Source organism: Rhea americana, unplaced genomic scaffold, assembly GCF_003343005.1.
Source record: "Rhea americana isolate MKP2758 unplaced genomic scaffold, rheAme1 scaffold_214, whole genome shotgun sequence".
NCBI classification, from domain to species: Eukaryota; Metazoa; Chordata; class Aves; order Rheiformes; family Rheidae; genus Rhea; species Rhea americana.
This window is the reverse complement of record NW_028186299.1, coordinates 790,050-804,232: the sequence shown is the minus strand read 5'-3', so window position 1 is coordinate 804,232 and position 14,183 is coordinate 790,050. Positions and strand designations below refer to the sequence as shown.

General features: G+C 36.9%; 1 protein-coding gene across 1 annotated transcript in view; it reads right to left on the bottom strand.

Moving 5' to 3' along the window:
- Window positions 1–462: 462 nt before the first annotated feature.
- The window catches only part of MGAT4C (MGAT4 family member C), a 154,648-nt gene continuing 140,927 nt past the window's right edge, over window positions 463–14,183 (bottom strand). Inside the window, exons 2-4 of the mRNA XM_085304956.1 lie at window positions 8,172–8,327; window positions 3,513–3,660; window positions 463–1,677 (exon numbers count right to left, since the gene is read on the bottom strand). Of these exons, the coding sequence (XP_085161082.1) occupies window positions 521–1,677; window positions 3,513–3,660; window positions 8,172–8,327 (1,461 nt within the window). The 3' untranslated portion in view covers window positions 463–520. The remainder of the gene's footprint in view (window positions 1,678–3,512; window positions 3,661–8,171; window positions 8,328–14,183) is intronic.

The following is a 14,183-nucleotide window of genomic DNA, read 5'->3' as shown; positions in this document are numbered from 1 at the left end:
AGCCACACCATTTTCTTACAGTGCTCGGAATGAAACTGCCAGGACCAGGACCAACTTCCTTGTCACAACTGCCTTTGAACGAAACACATCATCAACTATTGTACAAATGCATACTACCATAACATTTTAAATTTATATGTGCATAAGATGGAATATAATTTCTTTTCACAACATACCAGTTATAGCTTTAAACCTTTTGGCACAATAAGGATATTCTGTTTTGTTTTGTCCAGCAGATCTCCCTAAAAGAGAAATGATAATAAAAAAGGGGTTGAAGATCTCAAGAAAGGTTTGAGAACTTTGCCTTTCCTATAAAATTCAAACTTTTCAACAAATGAGTGTTTATATATTGCCTGGCCAGACTAGTAAAAAATAAATTGCTTTGTTTGTTTTACGATTTCCCCAGAATTTCTGTGTCTTTAGTAAAGAACCGGAAGTCAATCAGTTTTTTTCTGGGGAATGGCACCAGTTGGGACCCAGGTGATCATATTCGCTCTGTACCACCTCAGGTGGCTTTGCTTTATTGATTTGGTGTCTGAGAAGTCCAAATGCTAATGCTCCTAATGATCAGCCACTCTTTTTGACTTTTGGTAACAAGTATTCTCATGCAGTTAATATCGAACAGAACTTTGTGCTCTACATCTGTTATTTCAAAGTTTCCATTTTTGAATTCCCCCAGTCTCAAGTAAGTTGTACATTGTCTCCCTTTTTTACTCCCTACAATCTTTTCCCCCACTTCCAAGGCCCCATGATGCAAGATGTCATTTTGCCGGTCTTCTGTTCCAGTAACAACTTTAATTTTACTGATTTTAATGGGCTTTTCAAATACAATCCCGTAGAAGTCTCCGGTAGAAGGAGCTTTTCCCCAGAAGTACTCGTCAATGCTACTGTAAGCCTTGCTTGCCTCGTAGTTTTCAAATACATTCATGTTGGTGTGCAGGTTTGCAGGTGGGTTGTCAGGGATGTCAAATGATTCCTCTTCAAAATCATCGTCCTTCAGCTTGTTTTCAGCCCCTTTGTAAGATGAGTAGTATCCCATGTGCTGGAACAGAGAAGGCTTAAAACGTATCACTTCCTTTTGAGCTAACAGCCCACGAAAGTGGATCAGGAGCCAATCGCAAGGCATTTCTTGGTAAAACATCAACAAAAAATGAGCCAAGCGTGGGAGGTCATGGGAATGGTAAAGTTTTCCAATATACCCCAGTTTGGAGAATTCCAAAGTCACCCAGTAGGATCCTTCTCGTGAGGTAATTACTTTCTTAACAGCTGTCAAAAAGTTCTTCGAGCAGCGAACATCGTCTTCCAGCATCACGTAGTAGTCAGAAAGATTAGCACAAAAGTTAAGCAGGAAGGCATAATCTACGTTTTGTTTGGATCGAAACTTCACTCGGTCTTCTGGGTCATTGTAATTTCTCTTGAGGCCATCCAATATTGGGTAGTATTCCTCAGGGACGTGAATAACTATTAATCTGCCTGCAATTATGTGATGAGCAAATTTCTGTGAAATATCCTGGACCATTCCTTCACACCAGGCTGAATCAAAATCTGCCAGCTGCACCACTACTGCAATTTCTTTAAGTTCCTCATAACTTGACTGCTCAAATATGGACTTGATAGTCTCAAGCAAGTAGTTTCCCTTTTTCCGTTTCACAGAGGATAGTCCAATCGTAAGATACCCTGTACAAAAGAGAAGTCAACATAAACTGAATATTTGACATTGAACATCATCTAGCCACAAAGCTACCCTCCAGGGCTGTGCTTATATTAAATAAACCTTTTGAATGGTGAAGTCTGAGAAGTTTGGTATGTGAACTTATTAAACTGCATGCAACAAAGGATATTTATTGCTTTTTCATGAAAGAAGAACTGTATTGCAAGCAAATAGACATATGGAGACTATTGCATTGAACATTCATTTGTTAACTGCAAGGAATGGTGTGAAATGGACAAAAGTCAAAGCAATGTGCACGTATATGCCTGGTAGGGGAAAAATCCATTTAGACAATGTTGAAAGCTATAAAATCTGCTAAAAGAAAGGGGATTGTGAGTTATGATTCACGCAACATTTTTAACTCAAGCCACTGTGAAATACAGCACAGAAGTGTAAACTAAAGATTATTTGCCAAACTTTGATCATTTTAAAGACTGCACAAGACTACACTTACACCTAAATGTAGTTTTATAAATGTTGCATGGATAATTTCTTTTTAAATTTTTATCTTTAACTGAATTTGTCCAATTTTTCCTTGCTAGTATTTCTTCTCCTAAGCCTCTTTCAGGACTTAGTGAGCAATTTACAGGAAAATACCTCTTGTAAGGCATAATTTAGATATAATTATGACTGCATACCTGTATTTCTATAAGTAATTTTTAATGCTGTTACATTTTCTTGGGAAGAGCTATGGCTTAATTATATAGGATTAATTTTCATATATACTGTTTTGGAGTCACTACCACTGCATTATTACCAGCAGTCCAAACCATTTTTTTCCAGATGTTTKTTAATGTCTCCACTTTTTGTAACTTGTAATGTAAAAAAGTTAACATTTTATAATTACCAAGGTGTACTTTAGTTTTAGTTTAGCTTTCTTGAAATAATTTAGTCTGTAAAATATTGTGCTCTGATGAATTGTTTTAGAGTTTCCCACTAGGCTGAAATCTGCTCAAAATGCAGTTGTACAGTGTAGTACAACCTCAAAGACATCTATGCTGTCTACACAGACCCAATTTTCTCAGATCTTATTAGAACAAACTTTATCATCTTCTATGAAGATCAACAAAAAAGGATGGCTTTATTTTATCATTGCTGCTTGGACTTTTGAGCCTTGTTTATGTTTGTGAAGTGATTGATTTGGAACTAAAAGGACACSTACCTAAAAGCTAGTTATGGCCATCCTTCACAACAGGCTGAAAGTCTTGAATCCTACCTGAAGTCAAAATTACGAGATGTTCCTTTTGCAGATGGCTGGGAGACGAATCCTCCTCTACCACCTTCATAACACCACGATTCCTCTCTCCCATCATCACAGCTAATGGGGCAAGGAAGTCCATCTACAGCTACTGGACTAACACAACAGAGGACCAGAAGGACATATCTACATTGCCTGATCCCAAAGATACCTTTGATTGGATTTACCGATTGCACATGCAGAGGCTGACAATAYGGTCTCAGAAGGTGGCCATTGAGCACCACCAGAGCATGCATAGCTCCTGCTGCCTGAATATTGGCAAGGGGGTAATCCACAAAGCATGCTCACACCAGCTGTCCAGGGGCTGTCTGTGGGAAGACCATGAGTCAGGTCAGAAAGAGAACAGACCTGGAGTCGTTCACTACTAGGGATGAACTTCCAGCTACCCACAGACTGCTAGCCAAAGACAGATGTGCCACTAAGCTCTCCAAGACCTTCGCTGTTTAACTGAGACCCTCCTTCATAGAAATACCACAGGGACTATATGGATTTCACCCATTTTTAATTACCTCATTTCATAACATTCAGATTGCAGTTACTTACTTTTCCTTGGCAAAGGCGTGCCAGCTAGGTAGCGATAGGAAATGTTTATAGATCCTGAGAAATTAGACAAATCTTTAAAAGTATGAACATAGCGCTCTGGGTTAAGCTGGTGCGTGGCTGTTTCTCTGATTAACTGCTTGTCCCCTTCCTATTAGTGAGAAAACAAAAAGAATAGGAGAGGGAAAGAGACAGAGAGAAACACATTTGTGAATGCCAGCCAGAGAGAAAACAGGGACAGGCAGGTTTCCAAGAATAACATTTTTCAGTGTCAGCTTTCCTGAAAGCATGTAGATGTCACCTCACTTTTTTTTTTAAACCCATTATCGAATATCACACATTTTTGGTTACAGGAAATCTACCATAACCCTTCAGATTATGGTAAGAGGAAAAGAAGAAAAAATATTTTGGACAAAAGCTCTGGAAATTCTGTTTTCTAGAAGGACTGAAGATATCAAATTGATTACAAAAAGTGTTGCATTGTTCAATATAGGGATAAAGAGTATCATTCAGCAGTGATTGGTGTAATTTTCATAGATGATGCACTGGGGGAGATATTTTGAAAATGTTTTTGGCAATGTTAAAACAATAAACCAACTGTGGCCAAGGTAACATGAAGCTGTGTCCTGACATCTGTCTCACTTTGCCACTTCCCTGAGTAGCTCTGAATCAAATTCCTGAGCAGAAGTGCGTGTGCTCATCCAGACAGCCAAAGCTTTGGCTGGTTTTGGCCAACACCAAAACCATAGAAAAAGGCAAGTTTATGGCCAGGCCACCTCTTCCTGTCTTTTGTCTTCCTAAACACTTCCCCAGTTGCAGTGAAGTTGCACAGGGAATGGGGAGGCTCCGTTAGCACTGCCCTGTTATTAAGCTCACAGAAGTCTCAGGAAAAATCTGTCCCTCAGCCCTTTAGCAAGGAGAAAATGTGCAATATATTGCAGTGTCAGGAGACTGAAGCTAAAGGTAAAAATGCTTATTTAATTTATAGTGTTTGGTTAAAGTCTCTGATGACAGGCCAGTGTATAAATGAGTTTCTTTCTTCTGCTAAAATATGCTAATACACTAAAATTTTCCTAACCTGTCATTAAATGAGAGCATTATGCAGTAAACAGTGCTACTGCTAACAAAACCAATCRCTCAAACGGTAAACAGCATTCATTTTTTAAAGCACAAATATTCAAAAATAAAAATATTTCAAGATACGTACTTTATAGTATAAAGAAACATTCCTGTAAATAGATCCAGGTTCATTCTAACGTTCATTATTTTTCTTTCGTAGCAGTAGTAAATAATCCACTTCTGAGCTCAGTCAAGATCTTTGGCTAGCATCCAGGGGCATCTACCTGCTCTGATATGCTCTCTTGATCTGCAAGGTCTCTCCGAAAAACTTTTCTAGTGCTGCTATGCTACTTTGCATTAGCTTTTAAGTTATGAGATGAAGGTTTACATCGATCAGATTCTGACTAAAATGTCAGTCATTGGCCTAGCAAGAGACTGTGCTAAAACTTCAGAAGATTTTCAGGGAAATCAGTCAAATTAAAAAAAATGCTGGTTCCAAATATTTTTWTTWTTTTTTTTTGACAAAGTCTTTTCCCTAATGTCATAACATCCTGTGCCATCAGTTCCAGAATGGAACACTGAAATTCCTCATTTCATAAGTAGCTTTGGAATGGAAACTCATATTGCTGAGGTTCTTCTACATAAAAAGTTATAAAATGTTTAGAAAAAGAGAATGTCAGGACAAAGTGTTTTAACAAACAAAATATTTGAACTGACCACAAATATTTTTCTTTTTTTTCCTCTTTAATAAATTCATTTTGTGGGTAGCAATCCTTTTGTTTTTTGTTGCTTTCATTCCTTTTTTGAATGGAAAACAAAACTAAAATAAAGAAAATTCCATAAATTTAAAAAACCTGGTTCTTCTCTGATTATTATGCAGAGGTCAATGAAGCTGAAGAGCTTGATCAGCTTTCTTTAGCTCTCTAACCTCTTCTATCTTGGTTCTTGATTTCCTCTATTAATTAACTACTAACTTATATTCTGTTGTTTGTTGGAACTTGGGAAGCTCCTGTGGGTGCTGCAGGGGCTGGGAGTGCTCCATTCTTTATAGAGATATTCTGCCCTACTAAGGTTGCTGTGTCAGCTACAATGCTATTACTATTTTCATGCAGTCTGAAATAACTAATACTCATAGAAGTGTTAGGAAGACATGCTGCACTTACAATTCACTTACTACTCAGAGTATGTAAGAAAAAAATCACTGCAAATCATACAGATATAGTGATCTAGCTTATATTAATTCAATATCTTCAAAATGTTTGATCAGATGTGATAACACACACTGCAGATGAAGCATTTCTACCTGTGGGCGCTTACCTTCCAGTCCCACAACAAATGCCCTACAGGAAAGACTGAAGGGATTCTTAAGGCATGTGAGAATTTTTAAACGAAAAGGGAAAGTTCACCTCTCTCTGTGGAAGATTTGCCACAATCCATCTCACTTTTTTCAATCTGATTTCCTGAAAAATGCTACTCATTTCATCTTATAGCTGGAGAAAGAGATGACAGCCCCACATCCCTCTGTACGGCTTGCTCTTTGAGACTGGGAAGRGAGGATCTGGGGCCAAGTACACTCTTCTTCTATCTGTTACCCTGAAGAGATATTCCAGCAGGAGACAAATTACAGTTAGGAAGTCAGAGGGCCTTCATAGTTCTGAAGATTTTCAAATTCGCTTATCCTTAGGGGTTAGCCTGCTATCTTGAAGGGCGTGCTTGAGAATATATCTCCTTGCCACTGACACTGAAACTGCTTATCTTTTACCTTAGCAGAGGAAACACACCAGGCAGGGTAACAGAGCTGTCAGACATGGTCAGGGAAGTTAAAAGTAAAAATAAATAAATAAACTAAAAGTCAATACTCTAACACATTTGAAAAATGCTTGATGGACCATAAAGGTATCAAGAGATCTGGGAGAACTGTCAAGGGATTTGGCAAGAGACTTGGCTGGAAGCTACGTGAATGCAAACATGCCAGAACTGTTATGAGAGAAGCAATGAAAGAAAGTGAATTTCTAAAACAGGAAAGAAAGAGCAAATTAGGAATAAGACATGGAACCATCTGGGGAGCTGGCAAACAGGATGAGAAAAGATTTGAAAAACAAACCAAGAGGAACACCATTAGCAGTGATAATAAAAGCACTTTCAGAAACATCTGGGGGACTTTGAAGCAGTTAGTGATATAAGAAGAAGCAAGGAGAATGCCACTGGGGGAAAAAAAAATATGTGGTAAGCCAGGTCAAATTTGATCACAACCGAGAAATTAAAAATTAATAAAACATAGTGCAAAACCTTAGTGCAAGTACTATTAGAGAAAGCAATATATCTGTAATGCAGTAATGTGATAAAAGCATGGTTTTTCTTTTGAATTATTTAAGAAGCACTAGGATAGCCTTAATATTTACAATATTAACAATATTATTAGAATTAATGTTATAAGAAAATATTTTTGTTTCAGGTCAAGTTATCTATAATTCTACTAAATTTATTTAAGGATTTTGCTATGTATGTATTACACATTTCTTACATTATGATGCTGCTTTTCAGACCCAGTTAAAATCAAACTTCATCTTCCAGAGTATCAGAAAGTCTCTACTGCCCCAATTAGATGTATGAGACAAACAAGAGGATGGCATAGAGGATCAGAAAACCACTCAGTAGTTTAATTMAAGATCCAGAAAAACACTGCCTAATCTTATCACAGAATTACATATGTAGTTTAGTCATTTGACTATTTGTAAATTCCAGATATTAAGCTACCTTTTACAGGGCCCAGTACAACCACCAATAGCCTGGAAGTTCAATATGTTAATGAATACAACAGAACCCTCTTTGCATTCARCTGTGACACTCCCATAGGTTATATATAAACTTCAGGTTTATAGTACCTTGCTGGTAACCTATTATTGAAAATCCTAACTCAGATCTTTCAATAAATCTTTTTAAAAAAATCTTAAAATTACACTATACACCATTTATATCCAATTGTTAACTTTGTAACATTGAACTTGTGAGGCTTAAATCTGGGATACAGAACATGAYAAAAACACAGACTAAAAACACTGAAAAGAAATTATTCATGCAAGCAGCTTAAAATAATGCAGAATTAGTGTAAATTCTCTTCTCTATATATATTTTTATAATTTTACTTAATACAATATTGACAGGTGAGATATTTGCAGTCTGGACTGAAAATGGAGCTCCTAGTCATGTGACTATTCCAGATGTAACCAATTTTGTCATTAAAATTGAGATAAATTCAGAAGGAAGTGAAATATGGGAAATATTTTGACTCAAAGGAGAATATCTGATAGAGATAGCTCTGTATTTTTCTACTTTCGTTACCTATTTTCCCATCCCCACAATAAATAAAGCTATATTTTACTTCTGTAAAAAGAAATGTTAGGATCTTACAGGTACACTCTGTAAAATGTATATAACGATAAGATGGATTGGTCATAAAGGGCATGTTTTGAGGAAGCTCCACTGCTGATGATACACTAGCTGTGGGARACTGCAGGAATTATGAATTCGGCTGCTTCACTGAGGATGCATCCTGTTCTGTTTGTTTGTTCCAGCATCGTTTCTTCTGTCTAAGAAACTTACCAAAACATAACCATCTTCAATGTACAAGTTCATGAACAGCAAGCAAATGACAAGGACTCCTAAGAATGATACTGCCGATCTTTTCCGCAAGCATCTCATTTTATCAAAATATTTCAAGTTGTGTCTCATGTGAAGAAGGGCAAACAGTAGCGTCACCTGTGAAAGAAAACCATAGTATTATAATAACTGTTCGTCTATCTGATAATCATGATTGTACATCAAATTACCTTCAGGTATATTAAATTTCTTCAMGCATTTATAGAATATATGGGATCCATTTAATCTAAACATGGCCATCTTCAGGTTAAGAATATAGCCCTAATTATGATCTAAATTCTCTTTATTTTTGTCAGTAAAGAAAAAGCATGATTTCTCCTAGACATTTTATGCTGAGATGAAACCATATGCTCCTGCCATTCGTCCACTACGTGCACCAGCAGTCCAGTTCCCCATGTACAACTCTGTTACATTCCAACTTGATGGCAGAAAATGCATTCTTTCCCCATGCATTTGGATTTTCTTCCAAAGACAGGCCAAGAGGTGGGGAAGAAGCTATTGTACGATCCTATTCCCTCACCAGTTGGAAAAGTCTGGATATCAGAACTGCTGGGCACACATGATGCCAACCCTCCCTGCAGTGAGGATGCAAGTAGGTGCACAAAACAGCACCGAGGCTGTGGACCATCCATCAGCCTTCGACATCTGCACTAGGGTGGAATAACACCCTCYGGAAGTGCCATTTTCTCCACTGACAGGAGAGATGGATGACTACCTTAGTTAAATAAGACGAATCTCATTCCCAGCTATCAAATCATAAGCATTAACCTGTGTAGGACTCCATGTGTTTAAACAAGATGTGGCCACAAGATAGGAAAAAAAATCCATAAATACAGACTCCAGGTCACACTGCCAAAATTCTAAGGGATTCTGAACTGAAAAATAAATTTAAAACTTTTCATTTATATTCTTATTTGCTTTAAATGCAAAAGTATTATGGCTATTGTCCATAACAATATCTGATCATCTATGAAATGTAATATATTAGTCATATATGAACAGAAACCTTAAAGCTCTGTTAATCTATGTAAAGCAGTAAAAACCACTGCATGATACTGYGTGTGCAACAGTTAAATCCTATATTTAAAGTATAGACTTAGTATACCTACATTTCTAAAAATACTGAATATCTAAACTGACATAAAATAGACCTAAGGATGAGTTCTGTYGACTAATTTTTATGCCATATTGAGAATTTTTAGGACAAAAATAGCATTAAAAACCTTTCTAAGTGCAAAATGAAATCCATAGATACTTTGCCAAATTGATTAAATATATCTAACTGAGGAAGAATGACTCCATTAGAATCTAGAGAACAGGGATGTATCTACATCAAGTATTAGTAAGGCAAACACTAAACTGCTAGGTATAATCCATCTAGATCCATGGTGAACTTTAGAGAACAGACACTAGTTGTACACAACATAATTTAAAAATCGTTATGTTGAGAAACGAATAACTTATACATCAAAGGATTTTTCAGCCTGAAGTTCAAAAAGCCCTTTCAGATTACAGTAGCACTTTCCTTCTTCTTAATGTAGTATGAAAATCAACATTAGCAAGAAGATAAATTTTATTCTTAGAAGTGAGATTTTATCCTTAGGCTAATTCTATTCATAGGAAAAGAACCAAATATGTCTGTATTCTAATAACATCATCAGTGTGTTTCTACCAAAGTGTGCTCAAAGTCMTGTGTACTATTATGAATATACTTTCAGATACATAAAAAAAAATTCTGTAAGATAGCTCATTTCCCCCCGAGAAGAATACTGAGCATTTCTTTTATAAACTTTAAATTTTGTTACAAAAATGAAATTTGAATATCTCCTTTAAGATTCCTGTAAGGATCTGGTACTGGAACTGTTACTTAGCAGTACCAATTTTGCAGCTACATCTACACAGTTCGACATCCTGCTTGCTCTRTTTTGGATGAGATTTACAAGTGAATTCAGGACAGCATGTGTAGTTTATACACACTGCTATACCACAATGTAGCAATGAGTAAAAGGGGATTTGGCTTGCTTCTGATCTTATTTGGTAAGGGCTGCCAGATGACCCTACCTCGATMTAAAAGGACTATGGTTCTCCAGATGCTTCCCCCACATACTCCTGGGATAACATATGGAGATGCTCCACAGTTGCACAGACTGAAATTTTCCTTTGGAAAACTTTGGAATGAATAAGTGTTTTCTTAGTCACAGAATTACTGCATGTGCCATATTTGCTGATCAGAAGTAGTACACAGTTCCCTCCTCTTGGGTCTGAGTAGCCTGACCAAAGTCACTAAGCRTGAGGGTGCTGACTCAAAACTATGTTTGCTGATATATTTCTCCCAAACAGTTTTCATCAATTAGATAATTTCATTTTTAGATTAGGAACAGAAGTTGAGGGAAACATACAGATGAGACTGGAGGACTGATGCTGATGTACAGAAAGAGAACTCAGCCTGGTTACCATTTAGAAGAAAACACTTGCATTTTTTTTGTGTTGGTTTCACATGAAGTCATTACAACACTAGTGTTTTGCAAACAGAGCCCTTCAAACAGCTGAAGGCAAAGTACAGTTTTAATATTGCTTATTCCTTCATGAACTTGTTTACTTGCTCGTACCAACTTAAGGAAATGAAGAGGACACTGCAGTTACGATGCAACCTGCTACAGCTGCCGGGTCCTCGAAGAAGGCTTGGACGCGCTCACTGACAGCAGATGGCAGTGCAGATGCGCACTCGTCAGCCTTCAACCTGCTCCCAAAGCTCCTTCTTCCAACCAGTCTGTGTAAAGGTACTGTTTGTTAAACTCACATTGTAGGCTTTTAGTATAACAACGTGCACAGACTCATATAGGCAGACAGAATTCTTTACATTTTCCCAGAACTGTTTCTTTTTTCAGCTATTTCCAGCTTGTAACATTGCATCATAGAACAAAAAGTAAGCAAAATTTGTGATGAAAAAAGTAAATTTTGCCTTGGGTGTAGGTCACGTCAATAACCCTTTAAAAAAATGGATTTAGAACCTTCCACAGTGAGACCCCTGATGTTCATTAAGGTGTTTGAATAAAAGATTCACTGTTACTCAAAACTAAGACTCTGATTAAAAAGAAAAAAAGGCTTCAATTCAATATTCAACTCTGAAATCACAGTTTTGCTTAAAAATTTCCTGCCTTCATTATTCACACACAATTAAATAGATATCAGAATGGTATAAATGTAATCATTTCATAAAGCCACCAATAAGCATCTAAATGTAATACTTAATATAAATGCATGAATTTTAACTTTCTTTTCCTTTATAAATGAGATGTATTGGTTTCCTCACTCTCTCTTTCCAGATCCCAAATCCCTAAATACATATTTGTATAGACACATACATGGGTAGCTTTGCATAGTAATATGAATCCACATTTCTTTTGATTCTATAAACCGATACAGCATTGAGAAGACAATGAGCTAAAATAAACGACATTCCTTCACAATATTGAAGAAGCTGCTCTTTATAGATCCTGCAAAGATATGAAAGCTGTGCAAAGACCAAGACTGACTTATTCTTGATAAGGTGCAGCTTTCCCTTGCAAAAATTCCGTCACACAGTAGAATTTTGAAAATTGTTGGTTAAAAAAACTAAAACAAAATGACCTTTAATAAGAATCTACTCTTAATGCACCAAATCCTTGAAGTCAAAAAATGTGTTAAACCTTTTTAAACATCTTTCATTTGTGCTGTCAATATAGTTTTTTCCAAGAAGAAAAAGCGAGTCAAAGTAAGATTTTCTTCCTTACCCTCCTCCTTTTCAGAGATTTTTCATGAGCCCCATAGTAACTTCTCCATCACACACACATGCAAGGTCACTGTGGTGAACCATTCAACCCACCTTCTTCAGAGCTTTTTGATAATATTAGTGATTTGTCCTGATTTCAGAGATTATTGTTTACATTCCTGAACTATTCCCTCCTCAAACTAGTAGGTAAAAGGGCCCTATGGAGTTCCTTTACTCTTAAGTGTGGCCAACTTGAGTTAGTGACCTAACCACATAACTACATAACCAGGACAGCAAAAACTGCTTTTAYCTATAGATGCAGAGGGATGTAGCAATAAGGTCCTCTTTGTATTATATTTTGCACATGCTTTAGTGCTACGCCTCAACAGTTCAAGAAAAGTTGCTTATTTGTAGAGGAACTGATGGCTGTCAGAAATGTCAGCTGCATTATGTTTAAACAATAGTATTTCCAAATCAGCCATGCAGTTTTGCCTGTCACTGCACAGTCTGTATTCCAGGAGGTACAGTAGAGCAGATCCTCTACCACATTTATTATACCAACAAAATCCATACATAACACACAAAAAAGCATAATTGGATTAATAAACCCCCTTGTGAGCTTTATTGCAATCCTTGATTTAACTARGATGCTCTGAAGCGGATTCTTCATCCCTCAGTCTTGTGACATACTATTCCACCATTGTGTAACTGAATTGCTTCGCTTGAACTTCTCAATGCTTGTCCAATTTGTTTTTCTGCTTTTCTTTTTGGAAGGCTGCACATGATGTCCCAAGGGTTGCATTCAATCGTCTTTACAAACAGAGCGATTGAAGCAAAGGAAACACTTTCAGGAAGAAAAAGAGAGAAAAATCCAGAAAAATATACAGGATTTTTTTAAACATGATTATTACTAAATTCTACATCAAGGTCTGGGATATTTGTGTTTGTGTGTGTTATATTCTTATGTGTAATGGACAAAAAAAGAAAGTCTTGAGTCATCATGCACATTTGAGCTATGGTTGGTAGTGAACTGGAAAATTGTAATGGATAGACTATTCTATCCTGCTCAGATAGACTCCCAACAAGATTCACTGTCTGCCTTACTGAAAGCTTGAAAGTATGTATAAAATGCTTAAGGTTGACAGGCAGGAGGTTTCCTGTCACTAGCTGCAGAAAAGTAAAAATTGGTGTAGGGGAAAGGAAAGTGTAGCTCAGAATGCGGCTAGCAAATACAGGAGCTGAAGTGGGGGTTTTAACTTGGACTAAAGTTTACGTTTTTGGATGACTTGTCATTGTGTAGCTCCCCAGGGTTCAAAGTGAACATTTTAAAGCGTCTTATGTGTTCTAGAACTTATATTCTGGATAAAGCAACTCAAAAATGAGGTATATGAGTGGGTACATTGCTCAAAATTAGCACCGTCGGAAAGATAGGCAAAAGATGGGCAGAAGTGGGTTTTAGAAAGAGATTTGAAAGGTATTTTGATCCTTAACCCACAGAACATGAGGAACTATTTCAAGTATTGGCATAGCTTATAGAAATACACACAGCCAATAGTTTGGGRATGGGAGTTTAAAGAGAATTTGAAAGGGAATAAATCCTCCAACTGCAGCAAGTTACAAAACAATACAGAAAAATAAAGAGCTTAAATTTGATACGGAGATATAGAGATGTATGGAGGACAAATTGACTTCCCTGTTTGATGGCTTCAGAGTGACATAGAACAGTGCTAGAAAAGTTACTTTGGCTGTAGAGCTCTGAGTAAAATGTAGAGTATATTTATTCACATGGAGGAATCAAATCTAATCAAGGCAAAGCAATGACTAAGATGGGAGAAGATGCTCCCTATATTAATGCTTTTGCTTGTCTCTTACCCACAGCTAACTGGCAGGCATATTGTAGCCAATTGCCCATCTTAATTTCAGAAAGACAACCATTTCTCTCGGTGAAATTCTAGTCACCTACAACCAGCCCACTCTGTTGGGGAACAAAGCTCATTGATCCCTGCTGAAAATTAAAGCCATTCATTATTCTCCACTTGGGTAATAGGGAAGGGCTATCAAAGCAGGAGCTGAGGGCAAAATATCCCCTATGTCATCTGTGTGTCCTATATAATCTTACCTATAGCTGTAATTTAAGAAAGTCATAATATTGGGAGCAGAAATAACCTAAAGTTTTTGTGTGGGGAATAGGGTAGTCTATGTCT